The following is a 25,377-nucleotide window of genomic DNA, read 5'->3' as shown; positions in this document are numbered from 1 at the left end:
ATTTTGGTGAGTCAATTTGATGAAAATCCTGAAAAACCACTCCCAGCAGCCTCACAATTTTAACCAAAAAAATTTGATAACTGAAATTACTAACCAAATTAGATGAGGCATTTTCACTCAACAACCCACTCACCAAATTTTGTTTCACCTTTATCTCTCACATGATTAGCACACTTTTTTCTTTTTTTCTCTCATTTTCTTCTCCCATCTCCCATCTCTCACACGATAATGTCCTTATTTCATGGATATAAATGATTTTTTGTAAAAAGATTATACAGAGAAAAAATAAATAAATATGAAAAAATTATTATTTAAATGGAATAGTGAATATTGACTAGTTAAAATGGTGAGGCTGGTAGAGGAATTTTAATAAAGTGGCTCAGCAGAATAGAAAAAAGTGATTTTTAGTTATTTTGGTGAGTAAAATTTGGTGAGGCTACTGAATGCTTACAAAGGTAGGTCCAATGGCAATTGCCTGCTAACTTTCAAAGCGGTTTTTAGATTCCCACTTCTATACGGTTATGAGACATTCCTAATTGTTTGGCTCTGGGACTTTTGTCTCTACCGGAGGAAAAACAAAAGTGTTTTGGACTTTCCACCAGAATTCGAATTCCATCTTCGTCTTTTCTATTTATTCGGTGTTAGGTTCAAGCTACTCTCTCTCTCTCTCTCTCTCTCTCTCTCTCTTCTTCGTCTTGAACAAAGTTTTTCTTCGTATTGAGTTGAAATAATTTTTTCAAGTCAAGTCTATTAAACCGAAATGTATCTAAAATGTATTTTAAAAAAAAATGCATGTGAATTATATGTATTTTTTAAAATGCATATAATAAATAAAAATATATGTAAAAATTACACGTCTTTAGAACACATGTCAGTTTAATAGATTGAGTTACATTTAAAGGAAAAGTTTGTCCTTCACTGTACTAAATCTGAAATGCTAAACAACAAATAAATACGAGGACAGAAAGAAGTCAAACTCAATCGTAATTAATTACAAGTAGCAATTGCTCAGAAAGAAAAATTAATAGCAAGTGGCAATCGAAATTGGTAATACACAAATAATCACATCCAGTCAAATGAGAGAGAATTTAAAACCTGAACAGAGAGGATGCACTGTTATTTATAGATTTTGAGCCATTGGCAAGGAGCTTCTTAAAAATGTCTCATAGGGAGGGTGCTCGACAAATGAAGCTCTAAAGACATCAATTTATGCTATGTCGAGGGCTAAATGAGGGGCACTTGTAACAAGGGAGATCGTAGGCAATATAAATTAACAAAAAAGCTATAGAGCTTAGCTCCGGTTGGGTGGTGTAACTGTAGGAGGCACATGAGGCTCACTCGCAGGGGGAAAGGGGTGTGGGGGGTGGAGGGGAGGCCGCTTAAAGCGGAAGGGGTGCGTCAGGGGTGGCGGTTGAAGGTGAATAATAAATGTGGGTTTTAAAATTCCAAATTAGTCATCCAAGAGTGGCGTATGAGACTCACTTTTAGAGGAAAACGGTTGGCACTTTATTCCTTGTTCGAATCAATTTTTTTTAATTATATTTCATAGTTGGTCCAACATTAGGGCGTTGATGTGTTACAAGTAGATATTAAGATTTGTGTTTATTTTGATGTAAAATGGATTTTGGGGGAAAATGTTTCGGTCGGAAATATTTTTGGGAAGAATCACATATTTTTTATTATTTGATTGAGACCTTAAAAATAATATTTCACTAATTTTCATTAATTTTTGGAGGGAAAATATTTTCCGTTCATTAGTATTTTCCATTTGCATCAAACCCTAGAAAATAGAAAAAATGATTTTTAAAAAACATTTTCACTAAAATAAGCAATCTAAATGACATTGGTAGCGGTTTCATCTCCTAATGGCAAAGTATGCAGCATATCTTATACCTTAAAAAAAGATACAAATTCATTCCATACCAATCTCCTACTCATTTCATTTTCAAATTCACATTGAGTCTCACAAATCAAATGATGGATCTGAAATTGATTGTATGGAGATAGAAAATGATCAGGATCCTCTCAAATTATTTGTCCAAATCTGAGAGAATTCGGACAGGTAATTTGTAAGAGACTATTTATGAGACCCACTTGATCAAATAAAAATTGGACTGTTCAACCACTTATTCGATTAGGTGGATCCCATACGGATATGGAAGAATTTGTTATAAAAGGTAGTAGACGTCAAGTAGAGGGACTTTTGTCACCTTCCTTTCAACTCTATTTTGTTTACAATCAGAAGTATTAACTTACTTCTATTGTGTATTTCAACAGGGATATGGATATAGAATACATTGTATTACAATAGTACAAGTAAAAATGTTAAGATAAGCATCCCTATTCTCTCGTTTTTGCTCATAGCCAAAGGTACTAGGGATTGTGACTTTGAATGACCTATTTATTGAATATTAATAAGGATTCGTGTTATTTATGGTGTGTTTGGGCGTTAAATTTTTAAAATTGGAATTAAATTTTTATTCTGTTTATAAATTTCGAAGTTTAATTTTTTTTTTTAAAAAAAAGAAGTCAAATAAAATATGATATATTTTTTAAAAAAAGTACAATTAAAATTATATTTTGTTTTCTAAATTCCGTATCCCAACACACCATTAATTAAATATACTTTTCTGCTCGGACTTCAAAGAAGAAAATGAAGTTGAAAGGACTAGAACGATTATATCCACCACAAAAAGTTAAACAAGCTGGTGACAAGCATCGGAGGCATGTTGTTCACATTGCATCCGTTTGTTGTATATATATGTGTGATGGGGATGGCCTTGCTCTAGCTAGTAAAAGATCTCTCCAACTATACATTCTTGTCATCCAAACATTAATAGGTAAAGGTTATCTGTTATTTGGGTTTCAACTGGATAACTCAGAAAGAGAGTATACTCACGTGATTTGAATTAGAACATTTAATCCAATAGAGTATTCTACAGCTGGGATTGGGCAAAATATCTCTCTCTCTCTCTCTCTCTCTATCAAACGGTCATCGGCAGCCGATCTGAAGCTTGGATGGATTAAAAAAAATTAGAGAAAGGCAAAGCAAAGAGCTTTTTTAGTTCTGTTTCGAGTGCCACCCAACCAAACTTCCTTCGCAAGCTCCCTACCGACCTACGTAACTCTCTAACCCCCTTTCCCTTCCCTCTGGTCTCATTTTACAGTTTCCCTTACCTACCCATTCCAGTACAAATATCTCTTCCTCTCTCTCTCTCTCTCTTTAAGACTTCCATTTTTCCAGCCACTACTCAATTTACTCGTTACGTGTTTTGATTACGTCAGTTTGGTTTCTTCCTTTGGCTCCAATCTCTGACACCCGAGTTATATGGCGTCTGATCGTGAGCAGCCCACGCTTTCGTCTCTCGGAAAGGTCTTCTTCAGTTCCCTTCACTAAATTTGTTCGGAAAAGTTCGCTTTTATTTATTTATTGTTTTGTGGTCTGTCTGGGTACTGAGAAAAGAATAGAAAGTGTAAGAAACCTGGGATGTTTTCTGAATTCGAAGGTGTTGTTCCTTTCTCTGGGACATGAGAATGAAAGAACAACATGAGAATGAGAATTGTGGCGCAAGATAGTGCCATAGGCGCACATTAGCAACCTGGGGGCTGCCATGGCCGCTCTAGCTTTCTGCAGCCAGAGCGAAAGCGAGGGGATTGCGCTACATTTCTCTCTCTCTCTTTGGTTTACTTTTCATTTTTTTTTTCGTGACCATTATCAGAGAGAATACTGAAGATTTTGAAGCAACTTTCTTCCCTTTTCCTTGGTGCTTTCTTAGAAACACAAAGGAAAAGAAAGAAAATGTCGTTTAGTTTTAGTGTTTGAGATTATTTGTGAAATTTCTTATGTACGTTATTTTAAATTTACGCCTGGATATATATATATATATATATAATTTTCGAATCTATACCGTATTTGGTGATTAAGATTATAGTTTGAAGTATTAAATTGTTATATTGCTGTTTATTAGGTAGGAAAGTCTTCGGGTGAGATTGGCGGTGTAGAGGAGCCTCTTATAAATGGGCTTCACGGTTCTGAAAAGTACTCTGTTCTCGCAGCAATCCTCCCGTGAGTATTCATTCAACTTATGTTGTAAAATTTTGCCCCTGTACCAAATTACCTCAAGATCGGCATGTGAATTGTCATGCCTCTAGTTATACGATATTGATATTTGGCCACTATTTGGGACAAGTTAAAATTTAGCATCCTCCTCATAGAGTTTGGCAGAAGACAGGAAACTTTTGATTATAGGGGAAAATGGCTAAATTGGCTGAGTAATTAAAAAAATGGCAGTGAATGATTGCTGGAAATGTAAAACAACTTGGATTTTCAGCTTTCTTCACTTGTAATGACCCAGGAAAAAACACTAGTTACATCTGCGCTATTATTCCAAAATGACTAGTCAATTTGAAGCTTTTCTAGAAATCCTTATAAAACCCTGTTTTACCTAATAACTAGGAAATGCGAGACTTTTCACTAATCACTAATTTTATAAACCACTCACATTATGTGAGCTACTCCTGGTTTTTTCCATATGGGACCGGGGTGTTACATCACTTGAATCAAAATTCTAATACAAACTCAGAGGTAGATGGATGTGTTGTCTAAATACTTGTGAATCCAAATTTGATTAATATGAATTGGAGTGATCAACTTTTTCACGAGATAAAAATTTTGGGATCAAGGTTCTTCATTGGAATTTTCAAGTTTTAGAAGTGGGATTGTTAGACTTGTATAGACTCTAACATGATCTCTGTGTGTGTGTCTCTGTATTCTTCTTGTTTGTTTGTTTGCTTGGGGCCACATGTGAAGTGGAAGCATCTCTGATTTGTAATGACAATCAACATCAAGTTTTCAACCTGTGTGAGTATGGCTTTTAGGTATTTCACATAGTTGCTGTATGCCAGATTTAAAAAATTCAGCAACATAGGGTATGGGGAAGTTTATCCATACAATATTGTCTAAGACAATTAACTATAAATGGTATAGTTTAATCATGTAATATCTAATCAATTGACTTAAATGTACTAGAAACCGCTTTTGAAAGACCATTTGTGTCCGATGGTTCTTTTACAAACTTAATGTACTTAAAGATATTAGTTTATGCGTAATAGAAATTCTTAGTTAGTGTTATGCTGGTTGTGAAAAGCACTTATTGGAATATCATGCTAAAATCTGTGAATTTCAGGTCTTGTTTTTGTAAATAAATTTCTTTATGCAATTGTCAACTCTTTTTTTTTTTTTTTTGGTTTCCCTTATAATGTATAGGATATAATTAATCAGTTGCAGGTTTGATTTTGCAATGATTGAGATAATCTAGATATTAAGTGTTATTTGTGGTGAATACATGATGCTACAAATTTTGTGTTCGTTTCTTTGTTTGGCAACTCGCGAACGAAACAGTTAACCCAATTTTGAACCCACCTCAACCCTTACTTGACTTGCCTGCTGGGTGCCACCAGACTGGTATTATTCATGTCCCACTAATACCAAGCGAACAAACTGATCATGTGATTGCTCTTAGAATGAAACAAAATTCTACCTAATTACTTCAGACGTACTCTAAAGGTGTGTCTTGATATTTTCAGATTTCTCTTCCCTGCTCTTGGAGGACTACTATATGGCTATGACATTGGATCCACATCTTGTGCTACAATCTCTATAGAGGTATGCTTTCAATGTACTTATGAATTGAGCAGCACTATAATTCATCTGGCCTGGCCTGATCTCTTTCTTCTAATTATAAATTCTCAGTAATCTTAATAGCCAAAAAAGGTGTATTTTTCCTTGCTCTAAGGACTGACTCAATTGCAGCTTATATATGTTTATTTGGTGCGTTTAGGACTTGTACTCCAAATTAATGATTTTTTTTCCCTGAATAAATAAGCCAAGTTAATGGCATTTTTTGTTTTTCTTAATAGCCTGTGTCTTTTTGCAGTCAGCCACATTAAGTGGAATATCATGGTACAACTTATCTTCGGTGGAGATTGGTCTTATTGTGAGTTTACAACTGAATCTCTAGTTATTGTTGTAATTTTGTGGGTGGATACAAGGAGTTGTTTCTTGAACTTTTACACTGATGGTGAAAAAAAATTACACCCTTGTTTTTGTTTCTAATGTTGTGGATTCTGCCTTTTGCAGACTAGTGGCTCATTATATGGTGCCTTGATTGGTTCTTTCTTGGCCTTTAATGTTGCTGACTTCCTAGGTTAGTTTCTCTATTAACATTTGAGCTATACATTTGATGTATATGGTATTCTCCATGTCTTGATGAAGTTTAAATGGTGAATTTGAACCAAAGGAAGAAGAAGGGAGTTGATTGCAGCTTCGATATTGTATTTGGCTGGAGCTCTTGTAACCGCATTAGCACCTGACTTGCCTATTATGATCATTGGGCGCGTTGTGTTTGGCATAGGAATTGGACTGGTAATAATCATCATGCTTTTTTTAATCTATACATATTTACATATATGGACTTACAAATAGATGTATAGATATACATTGTAGATATGCAAACAAAGAATATGTGTTTTATGCGTTACCATGTCCATGTTAACACAACCATACACACATATCTAGGCGCTATCATTTCCATATTGACATGCATATGCATATGCCTATATTTTCCCTGAGTACTGTGTACAAACTCAAGTTAATCCACTCATAAAATGTTAAATCCATTAATTATTTATGTGAAGTAGTTCATAATAGAAGTATTGATTATGTTTTGGTCTTTTCAATTCAAATTGCACTTGTGATTTTGTTAGTTTTGGAGAAGTTAAGATATGCAAAGAAAAGAGCAACTAGGAAAAGCAAATATCTCTTTGTCTATGATATTAGTTGACTGTTAATGCATTCTTGAAGATATAGAGGTCTAAATATGTGGTGTTTTTTCTCTTTGTCTCTTATTTTGATGTGAGACATGATTTTCAATTTCTTCGCTTTTAGGCAATGCATGCAGCTCCTATGTACATTGCTGAGACGGCTCCAAGTCGGATACGTGGTCGACTAATCTCTTTGAAGGAGTTCTTCATAGTTCTTGGGATGGTTGTAAGTGCTTCAACTTTGATATGAGGAGTTCGAATTTGTTTTAGGGCATGCAATACATGAAGTGAAGCCAATAAGAACTGTCTTGGATTTACCATTCTCTTTTCTAGCTTCCTCAAATCTAATCAATATATTTAGTTAGTGTACCTGATTATAGTCTGAAAATAGTAAGCAACTGCAATCTTGTGCAGGGAGGTTACGGAGTTGGTAGCCTTTTAGTTGACGTAGTTGCTGGTTGGCGCTACATGTATGCAGCTAGTACACCTTTGGCAGTGATTATGGGAGTTGGAATGTGTTGGCTGCCAGCATCACCTAGATGGCTGCTTTTACGTGCCATTCAGGGAAAAGGCAACCTGCAGGAATTAAGAGAGTCTGCTGTATATTGCTTGTGCCGGCTCAGGGGTCCAGTCATTGGTGTCTCAGCTTCTGAAGAAGTAGATGAGATACTGACTGAGCTTCAATATATTGGCGAAGAAAAAGAAGCTACTCTAGGGGAAATGTTCCAAGGAAAATGCAAGAAGGCCCTCATAATTAGTGCAGGATTAGTCTTGTTTCAACAGGTATTTTAATTAGTTATTACACTGGATGAGAAGTAATAACTACCGACTCTGGCTGATATGCATCTTTAACTTTGACGACAGATCACTGGGCAACCGAGTGTGCTATACTATGCTGCATCTATCCTTCAGGTACATTTTTGATTTAGATCTAGGGTTCTAATTGGGTAATGACAGTCACTGTACATCTTACTGGGTGAAGTGTACTTACATCCTGACCCTATATTCATGTAGAGTGCAGGATTTTCTGCAGCATCCGATGCAACGCGGGTCTCAATTTTACTTGGTTTATTGAAGGTGACCTGTTTTCTTTCTTTGAATAATTGGATTTATGTTTGATGCATGTTTAGGAAGTAATCTTATCCTTAGGTATTTCATGACATTTGAAATTGTTAAATGATATTTCTTATGTAATCCAAAAAATATTTAGGCTAAAATATTTTAACCTTCTCTGAATTTGATAAAAAATACACGGACCTCCCTCCGATTTCTAAGAAATGCTCATACCTCCCTTTTGATTTATATTTGGCATACACTTTAGTCCAATCCTTCTCTCATATATAGAAAAATTGTTAATAGAACTTTCAGTATTATGTGAAAGACCTAGAATATCCCTAATATTCTTATTCTAAGATTATCGTAAATCTTTTATATTAGAGCCATACCCTTTGCCCCCTTTTGTGCATCATATTTCAATTCTTTTTGCTTAAAGGAAGTATAGTTCCTGATTTCTTTGTCAAAAAACAAAAAAGGGCAGGACTATTCATTTACATATTCTATTGATGGAATCCTCTAACATGGACAACATTTTAGGAAATACAAGGGAGGTCCGTATATTTTCACCTAAACCCAAAGGAGGGTCGGAGCACCCAATTTATTTATTATTACTTTCACAGGCTTATAGACGGAAGAAGTCTATAGTTTTGGCCAAACTTTTCTGGTAAAAAAAAAAAAAAGAATAAATAAAGTTTGGCCAAAACTAGAGAGACTTCTAGTTGTGGCCTTATGAAGCGAATGTCACTAGTTCGAATCTCCTCTTCTCCCTTCCCTTGGGACCAAAAAATTACTAATTAAAAAAAAATTTTGGCCAAAATTTTTGTTTCTAACCATAAGCATTTGAGGTATTATATGGTGCTAATTAGGACAAAATATTTCATCCTAACCACTTTTTGACCCCCATTTGTGAAATAATTTTATGTAGTGAACCTATGATGTCATTAATTTATTTTAGGGAAAATTACAGTTTAGCCCTCCAAATTAGAGCATTCCTAGTAGCCTCACCAAATTTTACTCACTAAAATATCTAAAAACCACTTTTCTCTATTCTGGTAAGCCACTTTTTTAAAATTCCCTCAACAGCCTCACCATTTTAACTATTCACTATCACTATTCCATTTAAATAATACTTTTTCAAATTTCTTTATTCTTTCTCTATTTAATCTTTTTATACAACAAGCTACCATATATCTTCATCTTGAGATTAGATCATTACTTCTCAACCAAATTCAAGAAAGAACGAAAGAAAAGATAAATGAAAGAATCACAAAGTTTATGTCAGGGACAAAGAAACTTTTATGTCCATGAAATAAGGACATCATCATCGTGAGAGAGAGATGGGAGATGGGAGAAGAAAATGGGAGAAGAAATGAAAAAAGTGTGCTGTGATCATGTGAGAGAGAAAGGAGAAACGAAATTGGTGAGTGAATATTACTCATCAAAATTGGTGAGTATTTTCACTCACCAAAACTTTTTGGTTAAAGTGGTGAGGCTGCTGGGAGTGGCTTTTTAGTGTTTTCATCAAATTGGCTCACCAAAATAGCTATTTTGGTGAGGCTACTAGGAATGCTCTTACCACCCGTTTTGCATCTAGCCCCACAAATTGCCAACACTCTGACTCTAGCCCCTCAAACTACCAAAACGTTTGAAAAATACTTATTTTGACAAAATATGCCCATAATACTCCTGCCACGTGTAATTTTTCAATTAAAAAAATAATAAAAAGAAAAAAAGAAAAAAAACTAAAAAACTAAAAATAAAATTTAAAATTTAAAATGGAGTAGGCAGCGGCCATCGCATTCGCCCAGGGCGCGAAGTGGATGCCTTTGATTAGCCATCGGAAGAAGCCACCACCGCCGTTAGAGCTAGAACCAAAGGAGGAGCGGTAAAACCTCTTCCTCTGTTCAGCGGCGGCCGGTTGGGACTGAGCTTGAAGCTGAACTTCGGTGGGCGCGGGAGCGATCGGCTTGGGGATCCAGAGCTTCTGATTGTCGTAGCCAAACAGGAACTTGCTCTCCAGGATGGAGAAGATTTTGTAGCTGAGTTTGTCAGTGTCGATGCTCGGTTCCTGCATATCCGAAGGATTCGAACCCATTCTCTCAAAGTTTCTGATAGAGAAGAAGCGCTTTGGATTTTGCTCTTAAATGAACATAATCAATCTTCGGCTTCTGTATTAGATATTAGATTCCTTGCATGCCCACCTGGACTGCTTTAAGAAAACTTCTCGAACCAATCATATAGAAGAAGAAGAAGAAGAAGAAGAAGAAGAAGAACCTCAAGAGCCCAAGGCCATTACTTTAATTTACAAAAACAAATAATTGCATGATGCTGATTTGGAGACCCAGATGATTTGGAGAGTGTGACGGCTCTTCAAGGGCACATAGAAGACAACATATGAATGAATGCACACAATAGAACATGCAGAAGACAACATATGAAAACGTGGGATGGCCTCTATCATGCTTTGTTTTTGGACGATGAAACAGGGGATGTGGAGAATGTGTTTTAAACCTCTTCCAAAATCCAACTTCTTTCTAATTTAAACAATATTTAAATTATCAATTTTCTTGTAACATTGTCTGCTCCCTGCCGTCGGATCTTCGCAGAGCGGACATCGTCAAGTCGTCCAGCAAGACTTGGAATTGCAGCGGAGTAACCGGGCCGAGCTCCATGGAGTTCCAGGCTCCGTACCCGGATCAGGTGCTGGAGAACGTGCTCCAGTTCCTGAGCACATGGCGAGACCGAAACACGGCGTCATTGGTGTGCAAGTCGTGGTGCCGCGTGGAGGCACTGACCCGATCCGAGCTCTTCATCGGGAACTGCTACTCGGTGTCGCCCCGTCGAGCCACAGCCTGACTTCAACCTGATGCCGCTGGACTGGGGGGCCCACTTCGCGCTCTGGGTGAACACCATGGCTGCCGCCTACCCCTGGCTCGAGAAGGTGTACCTGAAGGCTGACGCGCATGTCCGTCTCCAACAATGAGCTGATTTTTTAGTTTGGTTTAGTTTTTTAATTTTTTTTTTTAGTTTTTAGGTTTTTTAGGGTTTTTTTTTAATTGAAAAATGACACGTGGGAGAGGTATTATAGGCATATTTCGACAAAATGGGCATTTTTAAAACTTTTTGGTAGTTTGGAGGGCTATAATCTAAGCGTTAGTAGTTTGTGGGGCTACTTACAAAATGGTTAGCAGTTTGGGGGGTTAAACTGTAATTTTCCCTTTATTTTATGATATAGTGCTTATCTATGTACCTGTGCTGTTGACATTTGTGCATGCAATAACATTGTTTTTGCTTAATATTGATACTAGCATGCATGTGTTAGAATGTAGATTTCAAATGCAACAATTTTTTACTACATAAAAGGGGTAAATATTGCTAATTACTTCTCTGAATTATTTCTAAGTGTGGTATGCATGTCTTAGCACCTGTATACATAAGAAATAGCTGGTTTATTTCACAGTTTTATACAATCCCTAGTACTCTGTAAAATTTTTTGTACATTGTTTACCTTTGAAATTAATCATGCAAGTGATGATAGATGTTATCTTCTCTTCTGAATATACATCATGTTTACACACACAAACACATATTTGGTGCGAGTTCTCTATACAGAGGATCACCCCATCACACTGTCTCCCTCCTCCCCCCACCCCCCCCACCCCCCCCCGGCAAAAAAAATAAAATTACATGAGGTTATTCACCCCATAGAACTTGGCAATTTTAATAAAATTTGTTCTTCTGTTTTGTGTAGTTGATCATGACTGGAGTAGCAGTTCTTGTAGTTGATAGACTTGGGAGAAGACCTTTATTACTTGGAGGTGTTTCTGGGATGGTAAAGCCCCTACATTTCTTTACATGGTTGGTTCATTTTTCAAATAAAAAATATTGAGATGAATAGATGTGACGTTTGACTTGTTACTGAAATTGTGAGGCCAGCCCGTTCCTTTATTTTTTATTTTTTGAAGTAGAAAAGAGGGGAATAATTAAGGCATGGGAGTTCGAATTATCTGAAAAAAATGGATTTCTGAGCAACTTATTTGAAATATGAATAATATATATATATATTTTTTTTATGTAACAGGTTATCTCTCTATTCCTTCTGGGGTCATATTACCTTTTCCTGGATGATGTACCCGTTATGGCTGTTGTAGCTCTGCTATTGTATGTTGGGTGTTACCAGGTAATTAGAAATATTAATTTCATTCCTCATTGAACTTCTCATCTCAGAAATTTGTGCTTTTGTGTGATGAGACGTTTTTATACTATCACGGTGTAGAATATCTGTTGCTGTACATGTGTTGGTGAAAATTGAGATGTGGTTTGCAAACTTATGCATGTTTGGTGTCTGTTAAAGGCAGTTAATAGTAGAGTTCTAATTGTTGTGCACCAGCGGGAAGAAATGTTAAATTATTGGCATAATCCCCTCCTGTTCTCGTAGCAAAAGAAAATAGATCTTTCCCCAACTTCCATCAAAGTCATGAAAAGTTGATTTCTTCATTTTTGAAAATTACTCTTTCCAGGAAACAAGATCTACATATCAGCCTTATTTATCCCATATTATGCAAATTCTTCAATATTATAGTGTACAATATTAGACTTCTGATGATGTGCTGCCTTACGTATGCAAATACTGTAAAATTTAGTTATGTAGAATATGTAAAAAAACAATAAAAAAAAAAATCCTTAGTGGCTTTTAGAGTTACAATTGCCTTTGATTTGATTTATATGTATGTCGATACCTTTGAAGACACTTGGCCACCAGAGAGAGAGAGAGAGAGAGAGGGAGTGAGTGAGAGAGGGATGGAGGGAGGGATAGAGGGCACTTACTTTTTTTTTCCCCTCCCGTTTATCTGTCTGTCGCTAGGTACTCATCTATTTCATAATGCAAAGTCAACTTTGTGCGCATAATTATATTGCTATAAGAATTGATTTAAGAAATGGAATAATAACAGTCTATTATCTTGTTGAACACTTAAATGATCCTTGAGTGGACCTTAAACCCAGGATCTGGCAACAGGATTTTTGGTGTCTTCCTCATTCTCCTAGTCAAAGTACATCAAAATCTCTCTGGTAGGACGAAAGATACTAAAGGTTATGTGGCAAAATCTGTGCTGTATGCAACGTAGACATCATTGTAAATATTGGTAATACCTCAAGCCCATGGTTCAAAAGGATGCATTAGTTCTTCTGCCTTTGGTGGTTTGTCCAATTTAGTTAATAAATCTGACTTATATCTATTTAACAACTTTGAGCATCCATACGTAATATCATTGCATCAAAGATGATCTAGAGGCTATCTCATACACAAGGGTTACTGAAAAGGCAGGTGTGACAGTGAAATGAAACTAAAAAGATTAATATATAATAAACAATGAACCATCTTTAGGGAGGAAGATTTGGATAGCTTTTTATTGCCAGACATTAAACAGAGGAAAAAATATTCCAGTTTGAGGGTGGACATAGTGGTGTTCACGAGTACTTGATGCATCTTTCTGTAATATGGTTATCCTCATATCTGAAACCTTCCGGTGAATGATTGATCATGTGTAGTGAGATATGTTCCTTCAATCAATCAGAACTTAGTACGAAGTAGATTTGTGATCATAAACATAATTAATAGGAGTTCTACATGACTTAGGTAGTGCCCGTTAACTGTTGGCTCTTTCAACTGCATGGTTTCAATAAATTGATTCACAGCTGTGATGGCAAAAGTTCTTATTTGATAAAAAGCCCAGCATATTATTTTATTACATGTATGGCAGAGAAATAATAGTATCTTTTCTGTACATTTCTGCAGATTTATTAAAAAGATTCTTTTTTTTTTGTTGCCAAATTTGAAACTTGTTATTTAAATTCTCTCAAAACATCCACTTTTCGACTTATTCTGTTCACTTGGCTTAGAGCTTTTATTTCCAATTTGTTTCAATTTGTACCACATAACGTTGTGACTCTTGAAATTGGTCTTGCAGTTATCTTTTGGCCCTATTGGTTGGCTAATGATTTCAGAGATTTTCCCTTTACGGCTTAGAGGGCGAGGACTCAGTATTGCAGTGCTTGTGAATTTTGGAGCAAATGCACTGGTGACATTTGCGTTTTCCCCTTTGAAGGTGAGAAAGTCTTTCAATGGTTTCTGTTTTGCCAACATTATTTCCTTTAAATTTCTGGAGTTGGCATCATCTTTTATTCATGCCATAAGTAGCAAGACAGTCATCAAGATTTCCAGAAGGCGCATCCCACGGATTTCACTTTTATACATGCTATAATCATGAGTACTTATTTGTCAGCTTGTGTTAGTGTCTCTCTAATTGAGAATGCGATCAAGTTTTTGACAATTTAGCTTATTTAGCCGGTGGCACCAAGAGAATATGATTGTCTTGTCATCCTCGTCCTCTGGCATTATTGGTCGTAGAAATTGGATGTTTTATCTTCCTTAAAAGAATTGTCTGTTTTTATCAACTATACCTGGTCATTCTTGCAAAAAGCAACTCCCTGCGGTTTTTGAATTTTCAGATGCTTTTCAACTTCTGTTATCAAACCTCAAATCCTTTTCTGGTTGTCCATATAAGGAAGCTACATCATGTTGATTATAGTTTATACACACACACACACCCGCGCATCATGCATCATGCATGATTGCCACATTCTTCATTAAATTTGCATGATCATTGGGAAATTCTTACGATTATTTCACATTTGGTTACAGGCATTGCTGGGAGCTGCAATTTTGTTTTATGCATTTGGGGCAATTGCTGTGGTGTCTCTGCTTTTCATATTTTTCGTGGTACCAGAGACAAAGGGGCTTACTCTTGAGGAAATCGAAGCCAAATGCCTATAGGATTTTTAGCCTCCATTTCCTCGTACTGAGGTTTTAGTTTAGATATCCCTGTGCAAAATTTCATACCTGCAGGTAGAAACTAGAAACCGTATGTTATATGCAATCGAGACGTGGCCGTAACCAACAATAGTCATGAGTTAAACTGATGTTTCTGTTCTGTTCCTACGAGGGTGTAGGAGCAACGCAGAATCTTCTTGTCTATTATATTTCGTCTCTAAAATTATGTTACTAATTCTTCATTTTCCCGCCGTATATATATGTTATAACTTGATATATTTTGAGTCCTGTATTTATACGCATCCATGTATTTCTTTTTTCTTTTTAAATTAGTATATTCTTTTATCTTTTTGTCAGTAAAATGAGGCAATGACCTAAGATTATATCGTAAGAGGCAATGTTGTCAACCCATTTGTATACAAATACGGGAAAAAATAAATAAAAAAAATACTATAGATGTCTTTGGAATTTAGCCTTTTATCAAATTACTTCTACGGGTTTAAAAATTTATCAAATCACTCTTTAAGGTATACTCCGTTATCAAATCACTCTCTTTGTACATCTGACCTTGGCGATTTTAACGGAAATTGTGACATGTAGCCGTAGGATCATATCAAACCTAATAAAATAACTTCACGTATGCAAAAATGCTACCTCTGCTTGACACATGGCAAAGAAATGTAGGCCAATAGAAAAAATGAAAAATAAGGAAATCCGATAAAATAAATAATTTAGGAATGGCTGCAAAGTTAGCTCCCAAATAGAGGGGTGAGCGGCGTGGTTGTGTAGCTACTTCTTTCATATATTTTTTCCTTATGTTTTTCTTTTTGAGTGTTTTGTTGTCGTTTTTTTCTTTCAAATTTTTTTTTTTTTATTTTTTTTATTTTTTAGATTCAGGTTTTGGGTTTTTGTTTTCAAGTAAACGTGACACTTTTATACACATGGAGCTATTTTACGCATACATGTCACAAGCTCTATTAAAAATCCTAATACCAGGTATATAGGAGAGTGATTTAATATTAGAACATATCTTAAGGAATAACTTTATAAATTTTAAACCTTAAATATTGATTTAAGAAAATATTAAACCCTGTGGACCTTTACAGTATTCTTTTCTTCCTATAAATAATAATGTTCTGTACAATCAAAATTTTCTAAGTAAATATTAATTGTCCATTAAGCAGGAGATATGAAGATAATGTTAGAAAAAGGCTCATTACATCCAAAAGATCCAAGAAATGTTAAGGGTGCTAAATTTTTTACTAACAGATGGGTACTAAAATGATGTGGAGGTTATTCATTAGTATCCGTAGCATTTCTTTTTATTAATTGTTTTGATCATCTTCAATGAATAAGTTACGCATTATCTTAGTACCCATTTCTTAGTAAAAGATTTAGTACCCCTAATATTTCTCAACCCTTAAAAGAGTGATTCAATTAAAACACACTTTTAGTGTATGAAATCGCCAAACGCACTTTTATTCAATTTTTTTTTTTTTTTTTAATAAGAAAAAAAAATTGTTGTTTTGTCCAAAATTTGTAAATATATGAATCGATATATCATATATCCATTAGGTAGTCAAGATTGACGGCCCAACGTAGCCCAATCCAGGGAAGCAAATATGGGCTGAAGCATAGACTACGCCGAAGCCCAACCCATACTTTACAAATATTGGGGCTTGAGTTTGGACCGGTAAATGATCAACAGCAACCCTAGAGAGTAGAGAGAAATAAGAAGTGTAGGAGAGAGGGAGAGTTAGGGTTTTAGTGGTAGGGAGTGGAAAATTTGAGAAAGATGGCGAAGTTCAACGTGGTGCAGAAGAGGAGGAGAGCTCGATTAGCAGAGAAGAAGAGAGCGATTCATGGAGACCCTTCCTCTGGCAAACTCAAGATCAAGCCCCAGCCCCTCTCTATCTCTGGCAAACGCAAGCGCAAGCTCTTGAAAAAATGGCGCAGGGTACTACCACCTTCTCTCTGTCTCTCTCGCTGTAATTGTATGTGAAACTTGAATTCTGGTAAAGAATAATTTCTAAAATACATAAATATAATAGACAAGCAGGCCCTTTTAGATACTTGTATTCTGTGATTTAAGAACTTGTACCTTGTTCTGTGAATGTGAATTTTGTGCCTGTTCTCTCGTTTTGGTTAATGTTTTGTGTTTTCTGAGACGCAGGATCAGAAGGATGCTATGGAGAAGGGTCTAGTGAGCATGGAAGATGTGGAAATGGCAGCAGCTGAAGGTACCTCTAAAGCATCCTTTACACATTATTTTCACCGAAATTTGCTATTTGTTGTTCTTGGGTTATGTTCATATGCTTTCATTATGGCTATTGTAGCCTGTTAATTGCCAATGTTAAATTTTTTAAAGGGCGTTCGGAGATTATAGTAAAAGAACTACCAATAATGAGAAAGCCGCATTTTGTAAAGCTAGACAAGATTCTAACGTTGCATAATGATTTGTTTGAAAAATCAAAAGCTCAAATGCATCGTATCATGGATGTTTTGGTTATTTAGGGTGGTTGTGGCCGGTGAGGTTGGTAGCCAGGCCTATGAGCTATAGCTCGAGCGGCATTGCCTCCTCCCGTAATGGGGTGGAGGGTGAGATTACAGGTGCAAGACCCATTGAGTGTGAGCGTAATTTACCAATAAGAAAAATGCCAGCATGGAGGCTATATCACTTATGTTGAAACTTAAAAGGGGAATTGGGCCCGAGATTTGGATAGCTATTGTATTCCGCATCCTATTCTAAGCTGTGACTTTATGTTTCTGAAATTGTGGAAAACAAAACATATTTTGATTTTGCCGTAGTAAGTGCAAATGGTGACTCAATTGAATGAAGTTAATAAGTTATACAACTAACTAGTGCCTGAGTTGGGTGATGAGTACTAGTAATTTTTTGGATTTCCTACTTTTGCGTAAACTAAACTGCGTGGATAACCGTGGAATTGCAAACGATTGTTCTAATCTTAGCGTTTGAATACTTGAAATTTTATTGTTCTGCTTTACCACATTGACTAATAATTCTTGCCTGTGGTCATTTCAAGTTCATGCTAGGACTGTCAAGGTCTTAGGAATACCGATATGTATTGGTGTTTGGATTGGCTGTGGTCATTTTCTCTCTCTCTTATTTAGTTGTATTGATGACCAGAGACCAAACCCCCACATGTTCAGAGCAAACCTTTTGAGAAAAATAACAAATTTGCCTTCTGCAGGCTATGTTCATCTTAGACTGTGATACAATATACAGGTCATTATTGTTTGCATTGCATTCAATGCTGAATTCAAGCTGTTCTAAGTTTGTTTTTGCATTTAATTTAAGCTGCGCTAAGTTTATTTCTGAAACCAGGCACATCTCAAGACACCAACAGAACGCCAACAACATTTAACGTGAAGAAGAGTCTGAAGCTTAAACAACTAAAGCGCAGAGGTAAGATCTTCTCATGTAGAGCTTTGTCCTTGCTGCCATTTCAAGTTATTAATCATTTTTTAGTTTGATGTGGACCATTTCATGTAAATTCTCTACTCATCATGTGAATAAATACAGGTAAGAACAAAAGAAAATCTTCAAAGCCAGCTGCTGAAGCTTCTGTGGATGTGATGTTAGAGGAGTAAAATGATGAGAAACTCAATCCTTGTACTATTTCTGAGAGAGAAAGTGTAGAGATTCGTTTTGTTTAGGAGTATTATTGGTTCCTCAATTAGCTTGTAACATGATAATGCACTTTTTCGTCTCTTTCTGGTATTTGATCCATAACTTTACAATATGCGAGAAGGAAAACACACTATAAATAAGGCGCCAAAACAGGCTACAAGGGGGAATGATATGATCACCACCCACCCCCCCCCCATCTCTTCTCGTGTGTACATTGTAGTTAGGTCATGCATAATGATGGTGCCTCCAACATATTAATTTAAAATTAGGGTTAAATCCAAAATGGTTCTTGTGGACTTGGTGTTTATCAAAACACACACTGAATTTTTAGATAGTGATGAAATTGATTTTTGGGCTTTTGAGTTTACAAGATTAATATTTATGTCCATATGCGGTTTGGCCCGTTAATCCTTCCAAGAGTCCGATCCTAGCTCCACCTCTACAAGAGTCCGATCCTAGCTCCACCTCTGAGCCCACCCTCTCATGTTGGGGTGGGTTGTGAGGGACCCCACCCTTGCGACCACCTTTATAGGGCGGAGGGAGGGTTGCGGGAGTTCCCTGCTACCATACAATACAAGTCTATTGGCATGAGCTGCAATGTCTTTTTGTTTTTTCATGCTCTTTTTGTTTGGTTACGATTAGAGAATCATATGAAAGAATAATTCTTTTTGCGCCTCACGTGAGATAAATATTTGGATGTGTTAGCATTTTGGATTTGAGTGAATTTTCTTTGCTATTATTTTTCGTATTCCACTTTTGATTAGTGGATTTCTTCTTGATTGCCTCTTTTCATGAATGTATCTTACAGGTTTGTGAGGTTCTACAAGAAAAAGTCTAAATAATTTTGATGAGTTAATGAATTTGATGATAACGATTTAAATTCTAATTTTTATGATAACATTGGCCCTGTTTGAAAACCTTTTCCCCCCACACCCCCCCCCCCCCCCAATTTTCCACCTACCTGCTTCTGAGCACTCGGCGGGCTTTTCCCATATTTCTTTCCCATTTTCCCATTTCTTTTATATTTTTTCTCACTCAGTTTTTTCAAAACATGAAACACCAAAATTTCACCTATATCCCTAAAATCCGTATGCATCTCCTCAGGGCTGTTCTGCTACAACAGAGGAGGCTGATCACGTGGGAACAAAGATGCTCCATCAAATGTCCACCGGTTCATCACCTACCCATTTCAGAGTGCTGTAACTCCTCACTTGCTCAGCCCTTTTTCGATTCCCGTATCGACCGTGCGATGCGCTTCAGTACTTTTTCTCACCCATCCCCTCAACCTCTGGAATTTCGATTTCCATAAGTCCACATCACTGGCCTATAAATGAACCTATCATCTTCCATAAATCACCAACGGACAATGGTCAAACGTCTAAAATTATGTTCGGTTTTAGACTATTCATAAAGTCTAAAAATACATAATTTTTAATTATATCTAAATTTACTATCCTGAAGTGAGATTTTCCATAATTAGTCTCCTAATCCTTTCTTCTTGCCAACATTAGAAGACTTGAAATTGAGTTGTACTAAAAGAGGATCCGAAGAACTTACTAGAGAAGTCAAACTGAGTTTGTAGGTATAAACGATCTTGGCAAAATCACGTACCCTTGCTTTAGGAGTTCATCTCTTCGTGTGGCAATATCTACTTTACTCTGAAGCAGTAGACACCATAATTACGAGTCTTATAGAAGCTTAAGCCGATAAAAAAGAAAGAATTTAATTATTTAATTAATATTTTTTAAAAAATTGCACAAATTATTTTTTCTTTTCTGTTTACTCTTGGAAAGAGATTAACAAATACGCCATTCGGAAAGAGACTGATGCAGCTGCTCATTAAATCCATGCTTATCAATCTCCATCACCAAAAAGCCTTGAGCAGAAACCAGCATCTGAAAGAGACCCAAAATGCTCTGGTGATTTCTTAACTTCTGTTGTTGACAAACTTTTCATTACCTGTGGATCATTTAGCATCACTGATCTTTGCTGCTGTTTGACCTCCTTCCTCTATTGGTTTTTTGTTGTATTAGGAACTGTGTTTTCCGCCCATCAAACCAAAATTCTCTTCCCCCGTATATCTTAAAGATATCTTTTTTCATCCAAAAAAAAAATAAAATGGAAATTCTCTTCCCCTTGTACAATCATATATTATATTTACATTGGTCAACAATTTACATTGACCAATTTTATTTGCAGAGCAATGGCCAAGACAGTACTGATGAAAGAAATGAGGAAGCAAGCCAACCAAAATTGTCTTTAAATCATATTTTGGAAAGAGAATGCTAAACAAGCAAACATAACTCACGTTAGTTCATCAAATTAGATAGATAACAGAAGCTAAATCAAGTGCATTGCATTTATTCTATTTACAGCTTTTAAGTTCTGTATTTCTACAAGACTTAATTCTCCATTAAGCAAAACAGAATATGAATATCTTCAAAGAAATTTTTGGTTTCTTATCATAGATTAAGTTGATAACAATAGAAATCTTTCTTGCTCGTTTCTTCAGAACAACGATACATAGTAACAGTTCATTCTTCAATCTGTTTTTCTCACGACAAGAACAGGGCACTTGACATGTTGAACACAGTAATTGCTGACGCTTCCCAAGAAAGCCCTGTCCCGACAAATTTGCATTAGTATTTCAAGATGGAATACTAACCTGTCTTCTTGAGCACAGCCAAGGCAGCCATATATGCATGCAAGCAGAAAATAGACAATTTACATGCTAAAAGTCTTAACATGAAAAGGATTATGGGCATGGCGGTATACATAGTAGTAAAGGGTGGCATCCCCCCCTCCCCGCGCGCATAAGAATGGGGGTTAAAAAGGCAAGGTCGTAGGTTCAAAACCCACTCGGAACGTGTATAAACCTACCAATAAAAGAGAAAGAAAAAGAAAATGGATGCATCTCTTTTCCTCAGTTATGGAAACTGATATGCTATTAACACCAGCATGACAGCAAAATTAGTAACAAAGATACCATGAGTAAAGAAACACATTAATCGAAGATTTAAACCATTCTGTAAAAACAACAAGCATGCATTGGTGCATAGCTGTTGTTCACTTCTGATTCAAGTATACCTGAGGTTAAAGCTCCGGATACACTACACCAACAACTAATACATAATAATTCCTTTGAAACACATAATAAGTTTCCAAATCTAGGAGTTTGCCCAAAGCATTTCCTTAACTCGGTCGAAGAAAGTATCTAACCAAGTTATTATTGTTTGCGCAATGCACCATGTCTTCTGATTTATAAATTTGAAACTATTTTATTACTTTAAGAACATAATGAAATTCCCGCATGAACACATGCAGTACTTCCGAAAGAAACACTTTGCAATTTAAAGAAAATGACAATATATATATGTATGTGTGTATGTATGTATATACATTAACTAAGGCATGGACAAGTGATATTAGCTACTTACCTCTGTATAACACCACGACCATGGCTGCCCAATACAAGTAATTGAATGTCGAGTTTCTCCACTGTTTCATATATTGCGTTTTTAGGATCCCCAACTTCTGTCACTGTCGTTGCAACTATCTATAGCAAGGTAAAAAAAAAAAATTACTCTATCCATCACGTAGAAATTTTTTTAACAGAGAGTAGGGGGGATTAAGGAGGTTTGAGGTCATTAAGCGATCTCAATACACATGGGGATGGAAGAAATAGGAATGCTTCCATAAATAAGATTGGAGGCGAGACAAAGAGGCTGTCACTACGATGAATTTTACAAAAAAAACCAGGAAGAAAAGTTACTCAAGAGAAGGAGGGCATCTCTAATGATGAGTTCAATATTCCAATTGCAGATGTGTTGATTAAGGATGGCATAAGCAGGGATGGCACTAGGGGAGCCCCTCCCCCTCCAAAAACAAAAAAAAAAAAAAATCCTTCCCCTTCCCCCTCAAGGCAAAAAAGAAAAAAGAAAAAGTAAATAAATGTAGCTGGGTGAAAAAAAAATACAAAACAGCAAATGGAAGGATAATTGCAAGAGTTAAATAATAGATTTAATGAGAAGGCAATATAGTTTATTGCACTTAATTCTTCTTTGAATGCTAAAACTGTTTACAAGTTCAAGTTATTCATAATTGACAACATATGTAGTCTTGTAGAGAGATTTTATCCTCAAGATTTTATTGAATAAGAAAAAGTTCAATTCAAATTTCAAGTGCAACACTGTGAGCAGAATGTGGCTCATCATCCAGATTTACAAAAGTTGTCCACAATTTCTAACTTATGTCAAGTAATGGTGAAAACTGGAGAATTACAAGTTTATTATCTGGTTGATAGATTGATTCACCTAGTCCTGACTCTCTTTGTTTTCTAACTAAGCGAGCATTTTTTAGCTACAAGCATTGTCAAGACGACTTTGAAATAAAATGGAGGATGACTTTCTTAAAGATGATCTGGTTGTCTACATTGAGAAGGAAATTGCTGAAGGGTTTAGTGTGACTATGGTCCAATGGATATGATAATTGATGATCTCTCTCTCTCTCTCTCTCTCTCAATTAACATGTAATTTATATAAAAATAAAGTCAACATGTAAATTCACATGCCGTTGGACTTATATATATAATGGCTAAAGGATAATTGTATTTGAGCAAAATCGAACTAGGAAAGAATAACACCATGTTCAGTATGCAAATTATAGACCAAACAATGAGTGAAGAAGAAGCAGAATATATATAGATACCCCCTGCTTGGCGCAGATTTCCTTAGCTCTCTCCAACAAGGTTGATGCCGTCTTCTTCTGATTTTCTTGGATAGATGTAATCAAATCCTGGGCTGTAAAGCAGAAAAGAGAAAAAGAATCACTTACAAAGAAACTCTTGATTTGATCGATATCGTAAATTATGAAAAGAGCATATTTATTAATATAGAGAGAGAAACATACGGGCAGCGCCGAGAGTGGAAACCATAGCGAAACTGAGGTCAACAATGGGCTGTACAGCGAAGAGGATAAGCTCGGAATTGGCTATGGTTTCGTGAAGGTTGTCGAGAGCCCAGAGGAGCGCGTAGCGGCTACACTCGCTCTCGTCTATTGCCACCATCACCTTCTTCTTCTTCTGTTCACTCCTTCCTTCAGCCATTTCTTCTCTGCTCTCGTACGTGTTGTCGGTCACCTCTTCCTTTGGGGTTATCTGATTCTTCTTCTTCTTCTTCTTATTACTACCAACTCACAATTCACAAACAAACCAACAACGAGTCCACGAGATTCCACGCGCTCTTTGATTGTTTGTTCGCAACGGTTTTAATAGTTTTATCCATTTAAGACGAACATGCCACGAGGGCGGGGCTGCTTCTGATGGGACAGCTTGCGTGGGTAACATTTCTTGGTTCAATTTCTCACCTAATGCAAGTTTAGTCGTGTTTACTCTTTTTAGATATACGGGGATTTACACACATATATATATATATATATTACTAAAAATAACTAAAAATAAGTTATATAAATTTAAGCATGTATATTAGTAATTAAGTAATATATGTTATTTAATACTTATATGTGTTAGTTAACATTATAACTAATTAGTTTACAAACTAACATATTATCTAGTTAATTAATATATACTATATAAGTAAATATGGATGTTACTCGATATTTCTATGTATATATATATAGTAGTTAACTACAATTTATAGGACATTTTTTGATAAAATATATATATACTAAATAAGCATATAGTATACTAGCTAAGTAAATATAGCATTACATATTAATTATAATACTTTGATAATAGTATTTAGTATGTTAAATTAACATATAAAGTCATATAGAATATATTAAACTTACAACTTGCTCACATTATACATATACCATAGTTTATAATCGCTAGTTATATATAATAATATATTATTAATTTGTTACTTATAGTCTATAGATTATGTACTATATTTTATAATCTGCCTTTTATAGTTACATATTATATATTTATATTGTTGATAAATGTTTAGAGATTGTTCACAAACTCGGACTTGAACCCTACTTTGGTTACACATTAAAAAATTTAATAGCCTAGCTTGAACTTTAATTGAGTTGAGCTTGTTAAGTAACTTGGCTCGACTCGAATGACATTCTCAACGAGCTCGAGCTCGCCTGAGTTTTAAACGAGTTGAGTTTAAATACACATTTTATAGTTCGAATCGACTTATAAACGAGCCAGTCTTAAAATCTTAAAGCTGATCAGTTCGGCTCGGTTCGATTACAACCCTACTAGCAACATACATACTAGTTCGATATGGTTTACAAATTAATTTAAAACTTAACCAGAAATAAAAATAATCAGTATTTCGAAATTTTTGAAAGTTTTGATAATGAACTTTCAGTTGGAGAGATTTGTGAATTTGTTAAAATTTTATTCAAAAAAATCTTGAATTGGAAAACAAAAACCATTATGAGCTATGTAGTAAAAAAATGGCGTATAATTCTCGCACCAAACCATGTGGCTGTGTGGCATACACTCGACGCATAACACATAACTTTCCACTAATCGAATTCTAAGGAGTACTTCATCATGCCAATACTCTCGAAGAATTTGAAAATGATCAAATTAACATATGTGAACCAGTAATAAAATAGCTCCACTGCTAAAATCTCTTGTTGTTGAACAAGCATCCACCTGGGACAAAGGGTTCAAGAGAAGAAAAATGGCTACCTCTCATGGTGTAGCCCACAGATCCAGTCTGTAACGCTACACAGTGGGCCTCTTTTGGACTCAAAAGAAATCAGCAATAGAATCTCTTGAATACATCAATTTGACACCTTAAATCTACCAATCAATTTCTTAACTTTATTTATAACATATATAATTTTGCTATAGCTAATGGTGTATATAGCGCCATGTTATTTAAAATGCCTTTTATCTCACCCTGAAACCCAAATAATATGCTTCAACTCTATAAACCGTTTCAACTCCACTTGCCCTTTGCCCTTTATAATCAAGTGATACCTCTCCACCTTTAAAAGGAAAATCTTGTGTTAAAGCCATGGGAAAAAGAGA

The 25,377-nt window shown here is 35.7% G+C and overlaps 3 protein-coding genes across 3 annotated transcripts; 2 read left to right on the top strand and 1 right to left on the bottom strand.

Moving 5' to 3' along the window:
• Nucleotides 1-2,951: 2,951 nt before the first annotated feature.
• Nucleotides 2,952-15,027, top strand: LOC133853082 (D-xylose-proton symporter-like 2). Its single transcript, XM_062289574.1, has 14 exons — nt 2,952-3,373; nt 3,969-4,066; nt 5,587-5,665; nt 5,937-5,996; nt 6,140-6,206; nt 6,300-6,424; nt 6,947-7,048; nt 7,237-7,605; nt 7,687-7,734; nt 7,837-7,899; nt 11,630-11,710; nt 11,960-12,058; nt 13,848-13,985; nt 14,582-15,027. The coding sequence occupies exons 1-14, from the start codon at nt 3,329-3,331 to the stop codon at nt 14,711-14,713; spliced, it is 1,506 nt and encodes a 501-aa protein (XP_062145558.1). The 5' UTR covers nt 2,952-3,328; the 3' UTR covers nt 14,714-15,027.
• A 1,391-nt stretch (nt 15,028-16,418) lies between these two features.
• On the top strand, nt 16,419-18,474 carry LOC133861866 (uncharacterized). Its single transcript, XM_062297721.1, has 4 exons — nt 16,419-16,667; nt 16,884-16,950; nt 18,057-18,137; nt 18,255-18,474. The coding sequence occupies exons 1-4, from the start codon at nt 16,506-16,508 to the stop codon at nt 18,320-18,322; spliced, it is 378 nt and encodes a 125-aa protein (XP_062153705.1). The 5' UTR covers nt 16,419-16,505; the 3' UTR covers nt 18,323-18,474.
• Nucleotides 18,475-20,698: 2,224 nt separating this feature from the next.
• Nucleotides 20,699-23,585, bottom strand: LOC133853066 (universal stress protein A-like protein). The gene is made up of 4 exons (XM_062289573.1): nt 23,271-23,585; nt 23,070-23,161; nt 21,800-21,918; nt 20,699-20,982 (listed from the first exon to the last, which is right to left on the bottom strand). The coding sequence occupies exons 1-4, from the start codon at nt 23,464-23,466 to the stop codon at nt 20,904-20,906; spliced, it is 486 nt and encodes a 161-aa protein (XP_062145557.1). The 5' UTR covers nt 23,467-23,585; the 3' UTR covers nt 20,699-20,903.
• Between the last annotated feature and the right edge of the window lie 1,792 nt (nt 23,586-25,377).

Source organism: Alnus glutinosa, chromosome 1 (assembly GCF_958979055.1).
Source record: "Alnus glutinosa chromosome 1, dhAlnGlut1.1, whole genome shotgun sequence".
Classification (NCBI taxonomy): Eukaryota; Viridiplantae; Streptophyta; class Magnoliopsida; order Fagales; family Betulaceae; genus Alnus; species Alnus glutinosa.
Note: the sequence above shows the minus strand (reverse complement) of the source record. Positions and strands in the feature narration are given on the sequence as shown.

Excerpts from the sequence above, each read along its gene's own strand:
- LOC133861866 (XM_062297721.1), top strand. The coding sequence starts at position 16,506 with ATGGCGAAGTTCAACGTGGTGCAGAAGAGGAGGAGAGCTCGATTAGCA. Across the intron at positions 16,668-16,883 it reads TCTTGAAAAAATGGCGCAGG|GATCAGAAGGATGCTATGGA; the intron begins GTACTACCACCT and ends TCTGAGACGCAG. Across the intron at positions 18,138-18,254 it reads TAAACAACTAAAGCGCAGAG|GTAAGAACAAAAGAAAATCT; the intron begins GTAAGATCTTCT and ends GAATAAATACAG.
- LOC133853082 (XM_062289574.1), top strand. The coding sequence starts at position 3,329 with ATGGCGTCTGATCGTGAGCAGCCCACGCTTTCGTCTCTCGGAAAG. Across the intron at positions 6,425-6,946 it reads TTGGCATAGGAATTGGACTG|GCAATGCATGCAGCTCCTAT; the intron begins GTAATAATCATC and ends CTTCGCTTTTAG. Across the intron at positions 12,059-13,847 it reads TGTATGTTGGGTGTTACCAG|TTATCTTTTGGCCCTATTGG; the intron begins GTAATTAGAAAT and ends TTGGTCTTGCAG.
- LOC133853066 (XM_062289573.1), bottom strand. The coding sequence starts at position 23,466 with ATGGCTGAAGGAAGGAGTGAACAGAAGAAGAAGAAGGTGATGGTGGCA. Across the intron at positions 21,919-23,069 it reads AAATCTGCGCCAAGCAGGGG|ATAGTTGCAACGACAGTGAC; the intron begins GTATCTATATAT and ends ACCTTGCTATAG. Across the intron at positions 20,983-21,799 it reads GGTCGTGGTGTTATACAGAG|GGCTTTCTTGGGAAGCGTCA; the intron begins GTAAGTAGCTAA and ends TTGTCGGGACAG.